Source organism: Lissotriton vulgaris, chromosome 12, assembly GCF_964263255.1.
Source record: "Lissotriton vulgaris chromosome 12, aLisVul1.2, whole genome shotgun sequence".
NCBI classification, from domain to species: domain Eukaryota; kingdom Metazoa; phylum Chordata; class Amphibia; order Caudata; family Salamandridae; genus Lissotriton; species Lissotriton vulgaris.
This window is the reverse complement of record NC_141700.1, coordinates 72,031,404-72,051,899: the sequence shown is the minus strand read 5'-3', so window position 1 is coordinate 72,051,899 and position 20,496 is coordinate 72,031,404. Positions and strand designations below refer to the sequence as shown.

Below are 20,496 nucleotides of genomic sequence, written 5' to 3'. Positions count from 1 at the left end.
TCCTCACAATAGGCCAAATATTCCTACACCTTCCACACCAAGACCAGCTACACCTCAGTCAGATGTAGACAGTGAGCTAGGGGAGGGAGAACCTCAAGGGGATGACGAAACTATCCCAGATGAGGAGGATCCATGGGAAAATTATGATGTAGGGTCAGATGAGGACAACGACCCAGAGCTATATCCCTCAAAGCCTTCACCACCTGATGATAACACAGGTTTTGTGCAGCTCATTAATAGGGCAGCAAAATACCATAAGGTAGATATACATACAGAACCTCAAATAGAGGATTTCTTGTTAGAGACTCTACCTAATGCACAGAGAACATCAGGTACTCTTCCTATGTTAAAAGGTCTTCTTACTCACACAGATGAGATATTCGAAAACCCAGTGAGAGCCAGGGTGTTAAACCCAAGAATTGATAAAAAATACAAAGCGGCTCCAAAGGACCCAATATTTATTAGAGGGCATGTACCGCTAGACTCGCTGGTGGTCTCAAACGCTCGTAAAAGAGCAAACTCATTATCTACAGGAGAGGCTCCTCCACCAGATAAAGAGTGAAAGTTAATAGATGCATCAGGTAAAAGAGTAGCATCACAGGCAGCGAATAGCTGGCGTATAGCCAATACACAAGCACTACTCGCACGTTACGACAGGGCACATTACGATGAGTTAGAAAAACTTCTTACACATCTCCCAAAGGAACATCAGAAGAAGCCAGACCAATTAATACAGGAAGGTAAAATAATAACAAATACTTCCATTAAATGTGCATTAGACGCAGCAGACACTGCAGCAAGATCGATTAACACTAGTGTCATGCTAAGAAGGCACGCATGGCTTAGAATCTCAGGATTCAAACAAGAGGTACAAACAGCCCTACTGAACAAACCATTTGATCAGAAGACATTGTTTGGTTCAAGCACAGACGAGACATTAGAGAAAATGAAGAAAGATACGGAAACGGCTAAGTCAATGGGAGCATTGCAACAGCCAACACACAGAGGTTCCTTTCGTAGATCCACCTATAGAGGAGGCTCAAAGAACACAGGAACGAATCAGCAATCCACATCTTTCACACCAACATCACCCAGAGGTAATTCAAGAGGCAGTTAGAGGGAACAACAATAAGGGAAGAGGCCGCGGAAATAATAATAACCGCAACGCCTCAACACCAAAACAGTGACTTCATAGAACTCCCCCCAGACCACATAACACCGGTCGGGGGACGTCTATCACAGTTCCTACCTGTCTGGGAAAACATCACGTCAGACAAGTGGGTGAGACAAATTATCCAACATGGTTATTGCCTAGAACTCACAGATACCCCACCAAACATCCCCCCCAAACAGCGTCCAATGAGTCAGGATCATCTGACATTGTTAAGGGAAGAAGTGCTAGCACTTCTACAAAAGCATGCAATAGAGAAGGTCCCAAAAGATCAACAGGGCACAGGAGTATACTCTCTATACTTCCTGATCCCCAAAAAGGACGGGTCCCTACGACCAATATTAGACCTCAGACCTCTCAATGCTTACATAAATTCGGAGCACTTCCACATGGTCACGCTCCAACAAGTACTCCCTTTACTGAAGAAAGGGGACTTTCTTTCTACACTGGATCTAAAAGACGCTTACTTTCATATCCCAATTCACAAAGCCCACAGAAAATACCTAAGGTTTGTGTTAGAAGGACAACACTACCAGTTCAAAGTCCTTCCATTCGGTGTCACAACAGCACCGAGAGTTTTCACAAAATGCCTAGCTGTGGTGGCAGCACACCTGAGAAGACAACAAATACATGTCTTCCCATACTTGGACGATTGGCTAATAAAGGCCAAGTCAAAGGAAGAATGTCTTCACAACACACAGAAGACAATTCAATTGCTGCACCACCTAGGGTTCACGGTGAACTACAAAAAATCACACCTGCAACCAAACCAGATTCAGCAATACCTGGGGGCTACAGTAGACACAGAAAAGGCAATAGCATACCCCAACCCAATCAGAGTACAGACAATGGTCGGGTTAATACAAAGATTTCAACCACAACACTCACTACCAGCACGAGTGTTTATGCAACTATTAGGCATGATGTCCTCCTGCATACTGCTAATACCACATGACAGACTACAAATGCGCCCACTACAAGAGTGTCTAGCGACACAGTGGAATCAGGCTCAAGTCAGATTACAGATCTGGTGTTGGTAGACGACCGGACGTATCGCTCTCTGAAGTGGTGGAACACAGAAAACATTTCCAAGGGACGGTCGTTCCTAGAGCCAATTCCACAAGTGATAATAACAGCGGACGCATCGCTCTCCGGATGGGGAGCGCATATGGACAGATACACAGTACAGGGGAAGTGGAGTGTGCAGCAAAAGAAACTGCACATCAACTACCTAGAGCTATTAGCAGTATTTCTAGCACTAAAAGCTTTCCAAATGCAAATAACAGGCAAAGCAGTCCTGATCAGAACAGACAACATGACTGCAATGTATTATATTCAAAAACAGGGGGGGACACACTCTCTCCAACTGTCCAGACTAGCACAGGACATATGGAGATGGGCCATTCCTCAAAAGATCTACCTGTTAGCGGAACACCTACCAGGAGTTCAAAACCAAATAGCAGACATCCTAAGCAGACAGTCAGAACAAGTACACGAATGGGAGCTGCACGACCAAATACTACAGCCATTCTTCCAAAAATGGGGGCAACCAGAGATAGATCTGTTTGCCAATCATCAGAACGCAAAATGCAAAGAATTCGCATCCAGGTACCCACACCAAAGGTCCCAGGGCAATGCACTGTGGATAAATTGGTCCAACAGATTTGCTTACGCGTTCCCTCCTCTACCACTAATTCCATTACTGGTTCGGAAACTGCAGCAACATTCAATGACAATGATACTAGTGGCACCCACGTGGGCAAGACAGCCGTGGTTCACCACGCTGCTACAACTCTCACAAGTACCACATCAAAAGCTAAGGTTATTACCCATGCATCTTACACAGAACCATGGAGAAATAATGCACCCAGATCCCAAACAACTGAACCTAGCAATCTGGCTCCTGAGGTCATAGAGTTTGGGTATTTAGATTTACCACCAGAATGCATGGAAATCATTAAACAAGCAAGACGTCCTACCACCAGAGCATGCTATGCAGCAAAATGGAAGAGGTTTGCTATACACTGTAACAGTAAGCACATCAACCCTCTGGACGCATCCACTAAACAAATCATTTGCTATTTGTTACACTTACAGCAATGTAATCTAGCATATACCTCTATCAGAGTTCATCTAGCAGCCATAGCGGCATACCTACAAAACAGACAACATCTGTCACTGTTCAAAGTACCAGCAATTAAAGCTTTCATGGAAGGACTCAAAAGAGTCATTCCACCAAGAAGACCACCTTCCCCAGTCTGGAATCTCAACATAGTGCTTACCAGACTAATGGGGCCACCATTTGAACCTATGCATAGGTGTGAAATACAATTCCTCACATGGAAGGTAGCCTTCCTCATAGCTATCACGTCACTTAGAAGAGTAAGTGAACTGCAGGCTTTTACGATTCAAGAACCATTTATGCAGCTACACCAAAATAAAGTGGTTCTTAGAACAAACCCAAAATTCTTACCGAATGTTATTTCAGCATTCCACATCAATCAGTCAGTGGAATTACCGGTTTTCTTTCCAAAACCACAAACAGTAGCTGAAAGAGCCCTACATACACTGGATGTTAGAAGGGCCATATTGTACTATATAGAAAGAACACAAACTTTCAGAAAGACAAAACAGCTATTTGTTGCGTTTTCTCCCACACATAAAGGCAATCCCATCTCCAAAGCGGGCATTGCCAGATGGATTGTAAAATGCATTCAAATATGCTACTTAAAGGCAAAGAGAACATTAACTGTTCCTCCTAGAGCTCACTCTACACGTAAACTAGGAGCATCTATGGCATTTCTGGGAAACATTCCACTAGATGACATATGCAAAGCGGCTACCTGGGTTACACCGCACACCTTCACAAAACACTATTGTGTAGATGTGCACACAACACAACAAGCTAGAGTGGGACAAGCAGTACTAAAAACATTGTTTCAGACAGTTGCAACAGACACAGGCGACCACCGCTAGGGAGAGAACTGCTATATAGTCTATTCATAATGTACCATCTGCAGCCCATATGCCTCGAACGGAATATGCTACTTACCAGTATGCATCTGTTCTTGGCATAGAGGGCTGCAGAGTGGTACATGCCCTCCCAGCCTCCCCGGAAACCTGTGTCTGTTCCAACATTATCTTATTTAGATACACTTACATGGGCACTCTTATCTGTATTCTACTATACTACTCCATCTAACCCTACTATGGCAAAACAATCTAAGGATGGAGCCGATGCCCATGCGCACTACCAACCAAGGGAGGAGTCACCAAGAGACAAGACTCTCCAAGAGAAAAACAAAGTGCAATCATCCGAGCCCAACACCAGATGGCGATCTATTCATAATGTACCACTCTGCAGCCCTCTATGCCAAGAACAGATGCATACTGGTAAGTAGCATATTCCTTACTGATGATAGTGCAATTATTTGACATACTACTTTAACGGTACACCTGAAAGGAGAGATGCATAAAGCGGTGAAATAGGATTAATTCTTAACGTCTTTAAAAAAAAAATTGATCATACAGAAAATGGAAGCTTTTTCCGTAAATTGGAGCAAATGGTGCATAAGAACAGAAATGGCACATGCATGGAGGATATGGCGCAGTGAGAAGACAAAGCGACAGAAAGCATAAAAGCACACGGCGAGACGGCAACAAGGAGATGACTAAGCAGCATGGAAGAGATGCCATTCCTGTATCGTCTTACCCTCAACCTTAATTTATTTGTATATTTAAAGGCGGTGTCTCTGTGGAAAATGCAGCCACGGCGCAGTCCAATGGAGTTTGTTTTTCACGGAGATCTGACACACTCAACTGCTGCCGTTGGACATGTTGGTTTTTGTAAGATAACAAAAAACACTCGCGAAACCTTTGTTCTCTCCCGGGAACAAGGGACGAAAACAAAAGCTTCAGAGAGGAGAAGAGGTGACCTGTGTATTCCGCGGCCTTGTTCAGGTGTGGCTGGTTGAGATAGCGGGGCTGTGTGTGTGTGTGTTGAGGGAAGGGGGTGGGGGGGGCTGGGGAAGACATTTCGAGTAAACCTTTTGACCAGCCTGCGCTATGGCTCTGCTCTCTGCTGGATTTAGGCTATTTATTTATTTCCGTGTATTTGTCAAGCGTTACATCCACACACTCTCGTAAATAAATGCACGCACGGAGAAACGAAAACTGAGAGAAGGTTTGGGGGTGAGCACAGAAGCACACGGCAAGACAGAACAACCTGAAGACCGGAGTCAATGGCAAAGAAGCACCGACAGAGCAACACGGAGAAGGGAGTAAAGAAACACCCAGTGAGACGTAGTAAAGCGTAGATGGATGGGAGAAGCACATGAAAAGGGAGAGCTAGATGGATGGGAGAAGCCCATGAAAAGGGAGCGCTACATGGAGACGTGGGAAGGTCGAGAATCACATGAATAACATAGTTGGAGAATACACACACTCTCGTAAATAAATGCACGCACGGAGAAACGAAAACTGAGAGAAGGTTTGGGGGTGAGCACAGAAGAACACGGCAAGACAGAACAACTTGAAGACCGGAGTCGATGGCAAAGAAGCACCGACAGAGCAACACGGAGAAGGGAGAAAAGAAGCACCCAGTGAGACGTAGTAAAGCGTACGGCAACAGGGAGATGACTAAGCAGCATGGAAGGGGTAGAGAGGCACAAAGCGAGTAAGCAAAACGAAAACTGAGAGAAGGTTTGGGGGTGAGCCAACACGTACCTGATAATGCAATTAGGGGAGGAGAAGCTGCAGAGCGCACGCTGGGCGAAGCCCTTTGATGTGCTGTGCGGCCGTGAATGCGCGTGCTTGTTTGGTCACGTGATTCACGTGAACTTAAACAAAACCGCACAAACGAAACCCTTGGTTTCACAAGCGTTTTGAGGACATGAATTCTCGCTACGCTCAATGCGCTTGCGTGCATTGATAGGTCGCGAGACCTAAAGAGTAGGACTCACTGAGGAGCCCTGTGGGACTCTGCACGGCAGGGGAAAAAGGTTTAGATGTAAAATCTCCTATGAACACAGTCTGACTTCGTTCTGCCTCTTCTATACCCATTTCCTCAAGCATCTTTAGCAAAAGGTTGCGATTGTCCTTGTCAAAGGCTGCAGTAAGGTCAAGACGAATGAGGGCAGCATGGCCCCCATCAGCCACTGTGGCCCTAACCATCTCTGTAGCTGCAATAAGAGCAGATTCTGTAGAATGCCCCTTACGGAACCCATGTAGCTGATTGCTATCCAGAAAGGCTGGTAATGGGCAGTTCATGTTTTTCTCTGGTATTTTAGCTGGAAAGGGCATCCTGCTGATAGGTCTGTAGCTATTGGGATCGAGATCATTCATGTTAGCTTTCTTAAGCAGCGGGAGAATTGAGGCAGCTTTCCAATCTTTAGGAAAGAGACCGGTCCTAAAAGCGGCATTAAATATGGAAGTCATTTGGAAGCAATCTGGTCAGGAATAAGCTGTATGATTCCAAGGAGGGCAGGGACCATGGGGTGAGCCGGATTTGGTGAAAAGAACCATCTGTCTAACTTGATCCTGTGAGAGCGGATCAAACTCAGTGAATGAAACCTTCTTGCAGTCCCTAAGATGAATGTCCCTCCTACTGGGAGGTACTGCTATATTCGAAGAGAACTTATTAAAAACAAGCTCTACTTTATTAAAAAAAGAATGAAACTAGCGAGTCACGGAATTCTTGCTTAATAGTATCCATATTCATAACCGCCAAAGAGCAAAGTTTGGAGACTGCTTGAAAAAAGGCAGGTACAACAAGCTTTTTCAGTGGAATTGATAAAAATACTGTGACTTTTCCTTCGTTATAAGCTTTTTAGGTCCCAACTTAAAAGCATTGCTTTTAGCAATGCTTGTTGTCCAGAATTATAGTAGGCAATCCAAGGCCTGAAACCATTGAAGATTTTGAACAGTTCCTGTGAACTAATGGAGCGGAAAGCGCGTCCACATCAAAGCCATCTGTTGCTTCCCCAGTGCGCTCGGCCTCACTTTTCCCCCCTAATTAACATCCCTGTTGTGTCACACTTCTTTTACGGCCGCGAGGCCGTGCTTCAAAGGGATCCGCTCCCCCGCCCCTAATAGCTTCTTTCTGCGATGTTCTTGTTCACAGCTTGGTTTCTTTCCTTTTTCATCGGACCCTGCGTGCACGGGTGTTTTAAAATTAACTTTGTTTTTCTATGCTTGCAGCTCCACCTATTGGCTTTTTTTTAAGTATACGCTTTGTGATAATTAAAACCCCCGTAATGAAACACCTACTATGTTCTGAGCTGCTCAGTTCAATCTGCATAGAAATGCCATGATTGCGGACACTACACAAATGCTTAAACTGCCAGGGATACAGGTATGCAATAAGGCAATATCTACATTCTTGCCCAGTGGATTAGACTCGTTTTTTGTGCCCTTCTGCACCCTGTTAGACTCGTTTTTCCCTTGTTTTTCTGCCCTCTGTTAGACTCGTTTTTTGTGCCCTTCTGCCCTCTGTTAGACTCGTTTTTCCCCCCCTTGCAACCCCAGCATCACCTTTCTGCCCCTATTAGACTCGTTTTTAGGTCTCGCTATTCGATGTGCACGCATCGAGCTTGCGAGGATATAGGGCTTTAAACAAACTTTAACTAACTGGGCGATTTGGTGCTGTGATTTGGTGCTGTGCCCGTGGCTTTTAGGTCAATGCGCAAGCGCATTGACCTAAAATGCGCATGCACATCACCAAATCGCCGTCTGTTCCCTCAGCCGCACTCCTCCCACACCTTTGAAGTGAAGCCCTGCTGCTTTCACACCCTCCCCCCGCTCCGCCCCCTCCCCTGCCCGCCGTGTCGCATTTCTCCTCCCCCCTCCCCACAGCAATGCCCTCAAGTGCCGGGAGCCCCGCGTCTGTCATAGTCTTCATATTATTCACTGCACGGCCATCCCATCCCTCTATCACCCTCTCATTGCTGTCTCTTGCTCCCTCCCGTACCCCTGTGGCTGCTTGTCCTGTGCTTCTGTTAGCATCTTTGAACAGGCTGGTAAATCAATTTCTTATCGTGTTTCCTCTTCCGTCCTCCAATCACCCCTCCCACTGTCGCTTTCTCCCTCCCACGCCCCGTGGCTGCTTGTTTTATCTAAATTCTAAAGCGGTCTTATTTCCACCTTACGGATACCGTACTTTTGCTACTGCTGAAGTCGGTCTACTGGAGACTTCCGGACTTGGTCAGTCGCACTCTTGCTGCAGTCAGCAGGCATTAAGGCAGCCACAAAGCGCCTTACAGTCTGCCATCACAGTGCGTCGCAGAGTCGTGGGAGCGTGTGAACAGTTAGTAAGCAAGTGGAAATGCAGAGACGTGTTTCAGGAACTAGATTGTGGACATACATCGGAACTAATCCTGGTGTCTTCCTACACATAACGTGGGCAAATGACTTCTTATTCATATACCACAGTACCCCTATTTGTTCAGGGCTCAGAAATAGGTTGCCCTAGCAATACGTTAAAAATCAAAAGTGGTATTGTCTATAACTCTAATTTTAAAAGCATGTGCTTTTAATCTATGAATGGCGGCACACTTTTGCTCAAGGCAGTGCGAAATCACTGGTTTGCACAGGCACTCCGGTTACCACCTGGTTGCAGGAACGGACTTGCCACTATGAAAAAAAAAAACAATTGTTACCACGTGTGGTAAATTAGCATGATCAGCCATTTCGGGTGCAGACACAGGAATGTGTATCGAGGGGCAGTGCAAGTGTATGCAGGTGCTCACGGGATAGTAATTACCGAGTTGAGCATCTGCCTCCTGAGTGACATGTTTACTGCACTACTCGCACATACGCCTCTTGATAATAATAAGGAACTGTATATATTTTTCTACAGCCGCGCGGCGTCAATGCTTGTTTATTTTCGCTTCTTTGCAGCGCGCACCACTCGCGCGCTCAATGAAACACCTTTATAGTACCGCACATCAATATACATTTCTGATAAACCAGTTAACTGAGGTTTTTTTCGAACATCAGAGAACTTCATCAATGTTCGTCGAGATGGGAGGGGGCAATTCTCTGAGCATGGGAAGGCTTCATAACGTGAGACAAAAGTGCCTGCACGTAAGATTACAATCCTTCTTGCAAGCTGCCAGGCCGTCTTTCTCCTTTTCGTAAAGAGATGGTCATCCGTTAAACTGCATCCGCCCTCATGACGCAGCAAAGCGCGAAGGCTTGAGTAATTAAACATGTGAATGTGAGGCAGTAAAGTTTTACTGTATTTAATGTTACACTTTCTTCAAAGTAGAAACTGGTGTTCTGTCAAGTGCTTTGAACGGAATATATGGTGCTTTTTTTACGCGTCTCTTACGCAATAGGACACGCTCATATTATCCTATCTTCTTTGGAAACATTTTCTTGCTCAAAATAACAGAGTAGCAACCAACGATGAGAATGCTAGCCGGAATAAGTTCACACGGGCACATGACTCAGTGTGCAAAAGATTGTCCCTTCATAAACAGTGGAGTACAGTAACGCAGCAAGCGAGCTACCAAAGAGTAAAGCCCCAGCTCGATAACGTAATTATTAGAGCATTTTACTTATAAGCCCCACAGGGCGACAACTGTCTTATCTTCTGTGCCTGCACGGCTTTGCAACTAGCGACTGAAAATATCACCTTTACCTTTTGTGTAAATATTGTCAGCCGGGCCACTGTGGACTGTGAAAGTCGTACATCTCTCTGTCAGTGAGTCGGAGATTAGTTGTTACTTCAAAGGAGCACTGCAAACCACTGAAAGGGCGATATGCATGTGTAGAAGACGACTGCAACAAGTCACTTGTTTTTCAGTGCTTCTCTCAGCCCCAGGACCGTTCCGTTCTCATTTTAATTCCTTCACTTGCATGATAACCCCTTACGGGCAGCATAAAGTGTCCATTGAACATGTTTATTTTACTTATGTTAGCGCATAATCCGAACGTTATTGCTTTTAGGCGCTAAGGAATCAAGAAGTGACATGTTCATATGGATATTTATGAAGCTAGACATTTTCACCTTCTCAAAACTACTTTTTAAATTTTTTTTACAATACTTTCAATTATGTTAATATTTCACTTTTGTTCTTGGTTTTTCTTCACAATAAAAAACAGTGAACATAATCTTCACTAAAGTTATTTACAAAACTTAAAGCTATTGACATTAAAAATTAAATTAATTATTAAATATAAAAAAAATAAAATCCATTGTTATTTGTAATATCAATACATCTAAGTCACGTAAATACAAAACATGTTGCATTACAAATGCTATAGGTGTCACATTTGCGAAAGTTATAACTATTGGCATTGTAAATGACAAAGCTATTAATTTAGGTATTTTGAAAAACACATATATTAAATAAATCATTTATAAGACCAATAGCTCAAACTTTCCTAATGCGAGACCTATTGCATTTCCAATGCTTGTTTTCCCCTTGTTTTTGTGCCCTTATTCACCTATTAGACTGGTTTTTTGTGCCCTTCTGCCCTCTGTTAGACTCGTTTTTTGTGCCCTTTTGCCCTCTTTTAGACTCGTTTTTCCCTTGTTTTTCTGCCCTTTGTTAGACTCGTTTTTGTGCCCTTCTGCCCCCTGTTAGACTACTTTTTAACCTTGTTTTTCTGCCCTTCTGCCCTGTTAGACTCGTTTTTTGTGCCCTTCTGCCCTCTGTGAGCCTCGTTTTTCCCCCTTGCAACCCCAGCATCACTCAGCGCAACCCCTGCATCTCTCAGCGCAACCCCTGCATCACTCGGCGCAACCCCTGCATCACTCGGCGCAACCCCTGCATCACTCGACGCAACCCCTGCATCACTCGACGCAACCCCTGCATCACTCGACGCAACCCCTGCATCACTCGGCGCAACCCCTGCATCACTCGGCGCAACCCCTGCATCACTCGGCGCAACCCCTGCATCACTCGACGCAACCCCTGCATCACTCGGCGCAACCCCTGCATCACTCGGCGCAACCCCTGCGTCACTCGGCGCAACCCCTGCGTCACTCGGCGCAACCCCTGTGTCACTCGGCGCAACCCCTGTGTCACTCGGCGCAACCCCTGCGTCACTCGGCGCAACCCCTGCGTCACTCGGCGCAACCCCTGCGTCACTCGGCGCAACCCCTGCGTCACTCGGCGCAACCCCTGCGTCACTCGGCGCAACCCCTGCGTCACTCGGCGCAACCCCTGCGTCACTCGGCGCAACCCCTGCGTCACTCGGCGCAACCTCTGCGTCACTCGGCGCCACCCCTGCGTCACTCGGCGCCACCCCTGCGTCACTCGGCGCCACCCCCGCGTCACTCGGCGCCACCCCCGCCTCACTCGGCGCCACCACAGCATCACTCGGCGCCACCACAGCATCACTCGGCGCCACCATTCAACAACAACTGGTTCAAATATGTTCTCTCAATGTTTCAAACTTTATTACAAATGTCACAAAAAGATGTTAATATTTCACTTCTGTTATTGGATTTTCATCACAATAAAATACACTGAACATAATCCTCACAAAAGTTATTTACAAAAGTTTAAGCTATTGCCATTATAAATTAGAATCACTTTTATTTAAGTATTAATTATTTAAAAAATTAAAAGCCATTGTTATTTGTAATATCAATACATCTAAGTCACGTAAATACAAAACATGTTGCATTACAAATGCTATAGGTGTCACATTTGCGAAAGTTATAAGTATTGACATTGTAAATGACAAAGCTATTAATTTAGCTATTTTCAAAACCAACACATAAATTTAAAAATTGTCATTTGAAAGACCAATAGCTCAAACTTTCATAATGCGAGACCTATTGCATGGCAAATGCTTGTTATAATCTGCCAGTAGAGGTTTATATTTTTCTCTTTCTTTACTATCGTAGTTTTCCCTCCACCTTCGTTTTCGTTTCTTGTCGGAAAGGTAGGGTTTCTGATATGTCAAGAAGTGTGGTGCCTTGCTCTGTTTGCGTTTTGTATGTATTACTGTGAGTGTAACACAGTGCAACCAGGATAGGGGAGATACCTTATAACCCCTATGTTTGTGTGTCGGCCAAAACCCTCACAGTTAAAGACAAACAAAACCATAGGCACACGTATTTGGGTAATATGCTAGTTAGCAATGTCTGTAATAACACAAATATATAATAGAAGGTCCATTCAAGATTTATAGAACTTCTTCAATTCGTTTAATCTTAGTCATTAATAGGCACAACCAGCCAACACGTGTTTCGTCACACAGGGAAGTATCCCGTGACTTCTTCAGGGCTGTAATGTAACACAGGGGAATATTTTCATGAATCGCCTAGCTGGTGATGATTCCAATCCGGCCGGTCTGGGTTATGATTAACAAAGGCAGATATTCTTAGCCAATCCTAGGGTAAGTAAAAGGGAGACTCCAAGATAGTGGAGATCCTAGAATTTAAAGTGCCTGATTGCAGGTAGAGTGGCGGGTGTGCCTTTAAATGTACCAGGGGACGTAGATCCTAAATTGTAGTGTTGGGGGGAGTGATTAACACCCATAATGGCCTTTTAACTCACTATATATTTTTCTTTGGGCCCCCACTTAGTTTAGAAGTGCATCCCTGTCGTCAGGTGCATGCCCGCCCTCTATCAAACCAAGTTTTTAGAGGGCGAGGACTGGTCAATGATGAAGCATGACACCCGGTGGTGTGTGAGACCAGTCCTTCACTTTTTGTGAGATGCCTGCACTCACAATATAACAATTCACTTTCATTAGCAATACTTAAGATTGGTAGCGGTTCATTGTGGTATACAGTTCATGTTGGAGGCTGCCACCTACCAGTACCCCGTGCCTCTTGTTCCCTCAGTCCAGATTTATCTGGCTATTGTGGTTACACAAGCTTTTAATTTTCCCATGCCGTCCTGCTTTACATGCAAGAAATTGGAAAACGTTCCACACAAGTGAATTCATTCATCAATTCGTGGAGTGGAGAATGGATTTAAAATTTCCCCTCAATGATCTGTATTTATAGTATTTATCCCTTTGTTCTACCCCAACTAAATGCTTTGATTGTGTGATGTCCACTGCCTATCCTGCCACAAGTGCTTATTCATGTCTTTGTTTCAATAATATATATTCCAGTAATTGTCCACCTATCATCAAATAATGTACAGTAGCTAAATAAAATACTGCTGTTAAAAGATATTTTAAATAAACATTAGTGGGAATTTGATCTTCTGTTTGCTTTGCATGGGAAGACAATGTAACAATAGTATTTCTGAGAATTTTTCAGGCAGTTATTCAAGTGTGAGTTGACTCTGGGTTCTTGTGGATGCTGATGGAGATTGAGGGAGAGTTTGTCTGAGGTTGGGGGAGGACGAGGTGTTATGGGTTGAAGTTAGATCGCTGTTCAATAGGCAATTTGTTTTAGACATGGAGAAATAGACCGTTGTCAGGAACGCTGATTTCTTTATCGAGGTCTGAGTTTCCTTAACAATCAACTTGTGTTTTTTTTGTGCTCACTGCCACAGACAGCCATTAATGCCTCAGATAGCTTTGTTGTCTAGGACTTTTCAGGATGTGTATTTAGTGGTAAATGAATCCTCAGGTAAAGCATATCGCCTCTCTATCAGCAGCATGTGGAAGCATATGAATACAAAATGTTATAGCTATTGCGACAAGAATTTTAGATTCTATTAAGGACACGAAGGCGAGGATTATGCTTTCTCATTTCTTTACTGCAAAACACAGCAGCCAATGAAAGTAAAACTACATTTGTAAAAAAACTACAATATCCATGAGGCTTTGAACCACGCCTCCAATATAACGTCCAATCACATCATGAACAAGCATACAAAGTAGAGACACTAATCCTGCCTCCTCTTTCTTTGCGCGAAGAAGTCCCATAAGAACAAACAAAGTCTTTGAATTCTCAATGGAGAAATTAACATTTCTGTAATAGGTTCTCAATGGAGAACAACCTAACACCAGCGAAGGCGTCTGCTTCCATCTTGAAGGCTCGTCCACTCCATCCGGAGAAGGCACTGAACTTTTGTTGGAATCATTTTCTATAATAGAAAACAAGGTTGAGAAAGGGAGCCCACAACTACATTTCCCTTTGGGTGGGCATAAAAGTTGTTAAACAACACGATATCAAAACAACTTTACAGTTGAATAACTGTCCCAACAGGTGGGATAATCCCCGCCTCCGTGTCCTTAATAGAATCTAAAACTCTTGTTGCGATAGCTAGAAAATTTTGTATTCTACAGAAGGACCGGAGGCTTCTGATTATGCTGGTTCAAAGCTCATCAATCACTGCATCAGAAACATGAGGAATAGGTTTGTAATAAAATACTTTAAACTTAGTCTGACGACCAATCAACTGCTTTAAGAATGTCCTCCAAACGGGACCCTAATAAGTAGGCTTTAGAAGCCATAGCTCCTCTAGCGGAGTGAGCGCCATAAACAGATACATCAATGCCAGATTCCGACATAATCCATCTGACCCACCTAGCTAGAGTAGCAGCAGCGACTCCTTTGAATGGCTTTTGTACAGAAAGTAACAGCTGTCCCAAAGGGTCCACCCTGTGAGGAACAGTACGTTCTTCATAACTTTTTAAACACTGCAAAACACATAACTTGCTGTTGTGTGGAAAAGCAGGATACTCGACTGACCTAGACATGGTCTTAGTTCTTCTCGTGATAATAAAGGAGGCACCCTGAGGAGAAAACATCCTACCAGCTAGATCTAAGGCTCTAACATCAGACACCCTTCGACATGAAATAAGGCAGAGCAACATAGTAAGCTTAGCAGAAAGCTGCTTCAAGGAAAGATCACCATTGTCGGGCCAGGATTCCAAAAGAGTAAGAACTTTTGTAACATCCCATGAAGTGGAATTCCTAGGCCAAGGAGGGTTAGCCACCTGGACCCCTTTAAGTAACTTACATACCAAGGGATGCATCCCCACAGGCTTACCATCAACACGATTGTGACCAGCAGAAATAGCAGACCTGAAGTTATTAACTGACCTGTAAGCAAGTCCAGATTCAGCACATTCCGACAAGAAATTCAGTACATCAGTTATAGATGATCCCACGGGATCCACCTGTTTTGAAAGGCACCAACCCACCCATCGCTTCCAGGAAGCAGAATATCGTTTCCGGGTGGAAGGAGCCCACGCCTGTTGCATAAAACCGGCAGCCGCTTGTGAAAGTCCTGCAATGCTCTCATGTCTCCGGAGAGCGTCCACACCATCAAGGTTAATTGGTTCTGAAGGACCAAGGGATGGCATGACCCCACTGGGTCCCGGAGAAGCGTCGGGACTGTCTGGAGCAGAAAGGGGCAGTCCACAGACAAATCTAACAGTGTGGGAAACCATGATTGAGTCGACCAAAACGGGATGACCAGGGAAGTCGTCTGGCGCCGGACAAAGGCCGCCACCCTCGGAATCAATGCAAACGGAGGAAAAGCAGAATTCCTCTGTTGCCCCCAATGCTGCAGGAATGCATCCGTTCCCTCACCATTGGGTCTGGTCTCCAACTGAAGAACCGGGGAAGTTGGGCATTGAGACTAGATGCAAACAGATCTATCTGGCAGGGACCTCGCATATCCATGATCTGCGCAAAAAGTGAGGGAAGAAGCTTCCAATCGCTGAAGTCCCTCAGAAACCGGGAGTTCCAATCCGCCACCTGATTGAACTTCCCTGGAAGATACTCCGCCACTACAGAGATCTTGCGATCCAGGCATAAATGCCAAAACTCAGTCACAATGTGCACCAGCATGCGGGACCTCGTTCCCCCCCCCCCAGACGATTGATGTATCCCACCGCTGAGACATTGTCGATTCGAAGCAGTATGCAACAATTGCTTTTCAGCGGTGAGATAGACTTGATGGCAAAGGACCCTGCCAACAACTCCAGACAATTGATGTACAGCTTTAGCTCATCTGCTGACCATCGTCCTCCTATGGTAAACTCTCCACAGCGAGCGCCCCAACCCCACTGACTGGCGTCCGACTCGACAACCACGTCTGGGGCGGTGCCGAAGATTGCTCGCCCGTTCCAAGCTGTCATGTGCTCTAGCCACCATTGCAGCTCCTCTCGAGCTTCTGGAGAGAGGGGAATGAGATGATTATAATGGTAACTTTTTCTTAAATAAAAGATTTTTAGTCTCTGCAGAGCTCTGTAATGTAATGGACCTGGGAAGATAGCTTGGATTGAGGAGGCCAGGAGGCCCACAATTCTCGCCAGAACCCGCAAGGAAATAGTCTCCTTGGCTAACGTGGTTCTGATCTCCCTCTTTATGGACCTGATTTTGCTCACAGGAAGAAGGAGCTGCGCAGACACTGAATCTACCATTAAACCCAGGAATTCCATCTGCTGATTTGGTGTCATCACTGATTTCTTGACATTGATAATAAACCCCAAATTCTGTAACGGGGTCGTTGTCCACCCTAGGTGTGTAAGGAGTAGCTCCCGATCCTGTGCCAGAATCAGCATGTCGTCCAGGTATACAATGAGGCGCACCCTCATCTCTCGGAGACGAGAGACGACCGGTTTGAAGAGTTTTGTGAACACCCATGGTGCTGAGGAGAGGCCGAAGGGTAGAGAGCGATACCGGTACCATTGCCCTTTCCATGGAAACTGCAAGAATTTTTGATGTGAGGGGCAAATGGGGACCGTGAGGTAAGCATCTTTTAAATCCAGGCGGACCATCAAGTCCTTTTCCAACAGGAGATCTCGCAAGAGGTGAATACCCTCCATCCTGAAGTGGCGATACACTACAAAGGGGTTGTAATCTCTCAGATTTAGTACTAGACGTTGTCCGCCACCCTTTTTCTGGACCAAAAAGACGTTGCTGCAAAAACCTTCTGGAATGAAGTGTTCTACGGCAATGGCTTGCTTGGCCAACAACTCGTCCAGCTCTGAGTCTTTAAAACTCTGCTCTAGATGGGAAAAAAGGAGAGGATGTGGCGGGAAGGCCTGACGAGGGCATTCTATCATTTCTATGCGGTAGCCCCGCACGGTCTGAAGGACCCAGACATCCGACGTGAGAGTCTCCCAATTCATTACAAAATGGCTCAGCCTGCCCCCGAGGAATAACGGGACTCACCGGACTTACCAGGGGACTAATTGTCAAAGTTCTTGTAGCCTCGGTGAACACCTCGATTAAAGCTGCCGCTGTATTCGTGGGATCTGGACGGGTAGAACCTCGCCTGGTCGGGTTCCTGGCTGTATCCCCCTCTGCCACGTCGAGGGGCGTATCCTCTCTGAGGACTGTTATCAGAGAAGCGGCCGATCGAGCATCCTCTGCCACACCCGGCCCTTCCAGAGACCTGGTGTAAGACCCTCTTCAGTGAGGATTGAGACTTATCAAGGGAAGCGAAAGTACTAACAAACTTTGCAATGTCTTTTACGAATTTGTCTCCATACAACTGTCCTTCAGCCAAAGGTCCTGGCTCCGATGAAGCCAGCTCCACCAACTGTGGATCTATCCGAAGGAGAACAGATTTTATTCTTTCCGAGGCCAGGGCGTAATTAGCATTCCCAAGCATGCATATAGCGTGTTGCGTCCAACTGGCCAGAACCTCCGGGTGAATAGCGGCCCCGGTTTCTTGAGCTTGGAGGGCCAACTTCAATATTTTGGCCAAAGGACCCGAAAGGTCGAGGACCTTGTCCTGGCACGCCCGAAGCGCGCGGTCAATCGCCTTCTTGGGGTCTTCTTTATATTTCTTAAGGAATGTGGTCATGGAGGGGTCAATGTCGGGGGTGATGGCCACCTTGTGGGCTAGGTCAGGACGTGGGCATTCGGACTCGAGGCAGGCTCTGACCTCCTTGTCAAAAGCCTTACGTAGGTGCGTTTCTAAGTATTCTGCCACCGCCGGGGTGGAACCCAATCAGAAGATCTGGGGTGGACAATGTCCGAAGGGTCAAACAGGAAAGGTGAGGGGGTAACTGGGAGGTGGAATGCTTACGCTTAGCGCGTTTGCGCACCTTGGAATCTTGGGAAGAATCCGTATCTGTATCGGTAGTGGTGTCCAGCACGGGAATAGGAGAGGACTTGGCACTTTCTTTAGCTTTGTAAAGCTTGGAATAAGAAAGGGCATAAGGCCAAAAGGAGCCAGAAGGATCACTGGGACTGGAAGTCGGGGGCTGGGGAGACCCAGATGGAGGGGGATCTTTGGGACCAGGAGGGACAAGCAATTCTAACTTCTGAGTTGAGGGCAACAAGGCGGATGATAGGGCCCTATCTAGTTTGGAGTCTAGCTTCCTATCAATCAGGTCCTCCATGGACTCATCATTGTAATACTCTTCGTCACCCTGTTCACCAACAGCGTCTACCTCCTCCTGATAGCAATCAAGATCTCCCATCTTCCAACAGAATTAAATTCCAGTCCAAAACCCCAGAGGGAAGCTTAATTATCAGCCCTGGGCAGGGCGTCGGTTGGGAGAGTGCCTGGCGCAGGAGCCACAAAATACACTATAATACCAGTCTATCACACCACTCACGTCTCTTCAGTCCTATTCTAGGACTAATGGAAGAAGAGGGCCCCAACTGCAATCAGCAGGGAAGGGGGCCGTCCAAAAATTAACCTCAATCGAGGTGCGGGTAACTCGGAGGTTAATTCGGTGCATCAGCCCGATTATCGTCCACAAAAACTGCCTGCACGATGATTTATGGCCCTCTAGTGGCTCCGGGCCGCGCTGTGGTATCCCCTCTTCAGCCCGGGGCAAGGCGTCTTTGATCTGCACAAATCGGGACTGCGCGCGAGCCCTGGAGACGTGCGCAGGAGGCCCGCGAAGGCCCCGACGTACGCTTCCTCCCAGAGGTGGGGGCCAGCCTCTCCCGACTCGCGGACCGCAGCAGAAGCGGTGGTGGCGGGGGAGGCAATGTGAAAACCTACAGCGCAACACGCGCTGAAAGCGGGGCACATCCAGGAGCGGAGCCGGCTCCGAGAAGCCGCGCTCCAATCACAGGCTCAGGGTCCCGCGACGCATTAAACCCAAAAATAGCATGAAAAACCCCGCAGGGCATCAAATAAACAACATAAATAATATGTAACAATATAATGCCATATAAATATCAATGCACACAATGTAATGCACCAATTGCACAAATAAGAAGCATATAAAGTAGAGAGGCACTTATCTGGGCTGCGGAGCAGCAAAGAAAGAGGAGACAGGATTAGTGTCTCTCTACTTTGTATGCTTGTTTATGATGTGATTGGACGTTATATTGGAGGCGTGGTTCAAAGCCTCATGGATATTGTAGTTTTTTACAAATGTAGTTTTACTTTCATTGGCTGCTGTGTTTTGCAGTAAAGAAATGAGAAAGCATAATCAGAAGCCTCCGGTCCTGCTATAGAATCCTCTCCTTAAAGACCTATCCTCCTCTCTCTAAAGACCTATCCTCATGAGAAAAGTTGATGTGTTGCTTTGTGAGAGGTATAAACGTTCATTGCCACATCATAATCTGTTTGGGAATATATCATGCTGTGTTATTTCTTCATTTGCGGTCTTTTTGTCACAGGTATTTTATTTTAAAACCAATCTGGTCCTGTGGATTAAAAAGTTCCAGTGAATGCTCAGTAATTACTACTTTCATTTTGATTAAATGATTATTTGTATACATGTTTATTCCAGTAGGGATGAGAGAATTTTACTTTTAGATAATGTTACAATGAGTTTCTTTTGAGGACCCATTTGGAAAAAAACATTTTCCCTTGAACAAGGTTTCAAATTTGGTGTTCAAAAGTTCTCCTTTTGGTTTTGGTAGGCACGACTTTTTGATGAACCTCAGCTGGCCAGTCTATGCCTGGAAAACATTGATAAGAACACCTCTGATGCAATCAATGCAGAAGGCTTCACGGATATTGATCTAGGTAAGCATCTTTGTGAAAGGCAGCTTAATATTGTGAGACGTGGTCAAAATGAAGATGTGTTGCTGCTATCCATATGCCAGAGGTCTTCAAACTTTTTTGCTCTGAGCCCCCCTTCTCTAGGGAAAATGTTTTCAAAGTTAGGCCTCCCTCAAAAACTATATGGCAAGGATGCTGAGAGTTGGAGGGGTGGAGATCATGAGATAATTTCGGGGGTGCTTTTCTGTAGCGCTTAATCCACACTAAAATTATGATTTATGAAAAAGCAATTGCATTGAATAAGAACAGAATTGACTAAAAACACTACTGCCCATAATTAAGGTGTTGTGTCCCCAGTGCACTCCACCTGCTGCACTAATGATGGCTGTGCCCTGAGAAGCAGGCTAACTCCTCTTCTTTCACTCCTTCCCCACCATGTTTGACCATCACTACAATCTCGAAACAAGTCCAGATTCTTTCTGAAAGAAAATTAGGTACTGCATGCTGCCCCCCTTTTCTTGCGCCTAG

General features: G+C 45.6%; 1 protein-coding gene across 1 annotated transcript in view; it reads left to right on the top strand.

The window, feature by feature from the left end:
• BTBD2 (BTB domain containing 2) overlaps nucleotides 1–20,496 on the top strand; it is a 151,262-nt gene that overhangs the window by 85,083 nt on the left and 45,683 nt on the right. Inside the window, exon 4 of the mRNA XM_086947174.1 lies at nucleotides 19,887–19,992. Within this exon, the coding sequence (XP_086803300.1) occupies nucleotides 19,887–19,992 (106 nt within the window). The remainder of the gene's footprint in view (nucleotides 1–19,886; nucleotides 19,993–20,496) is intronic.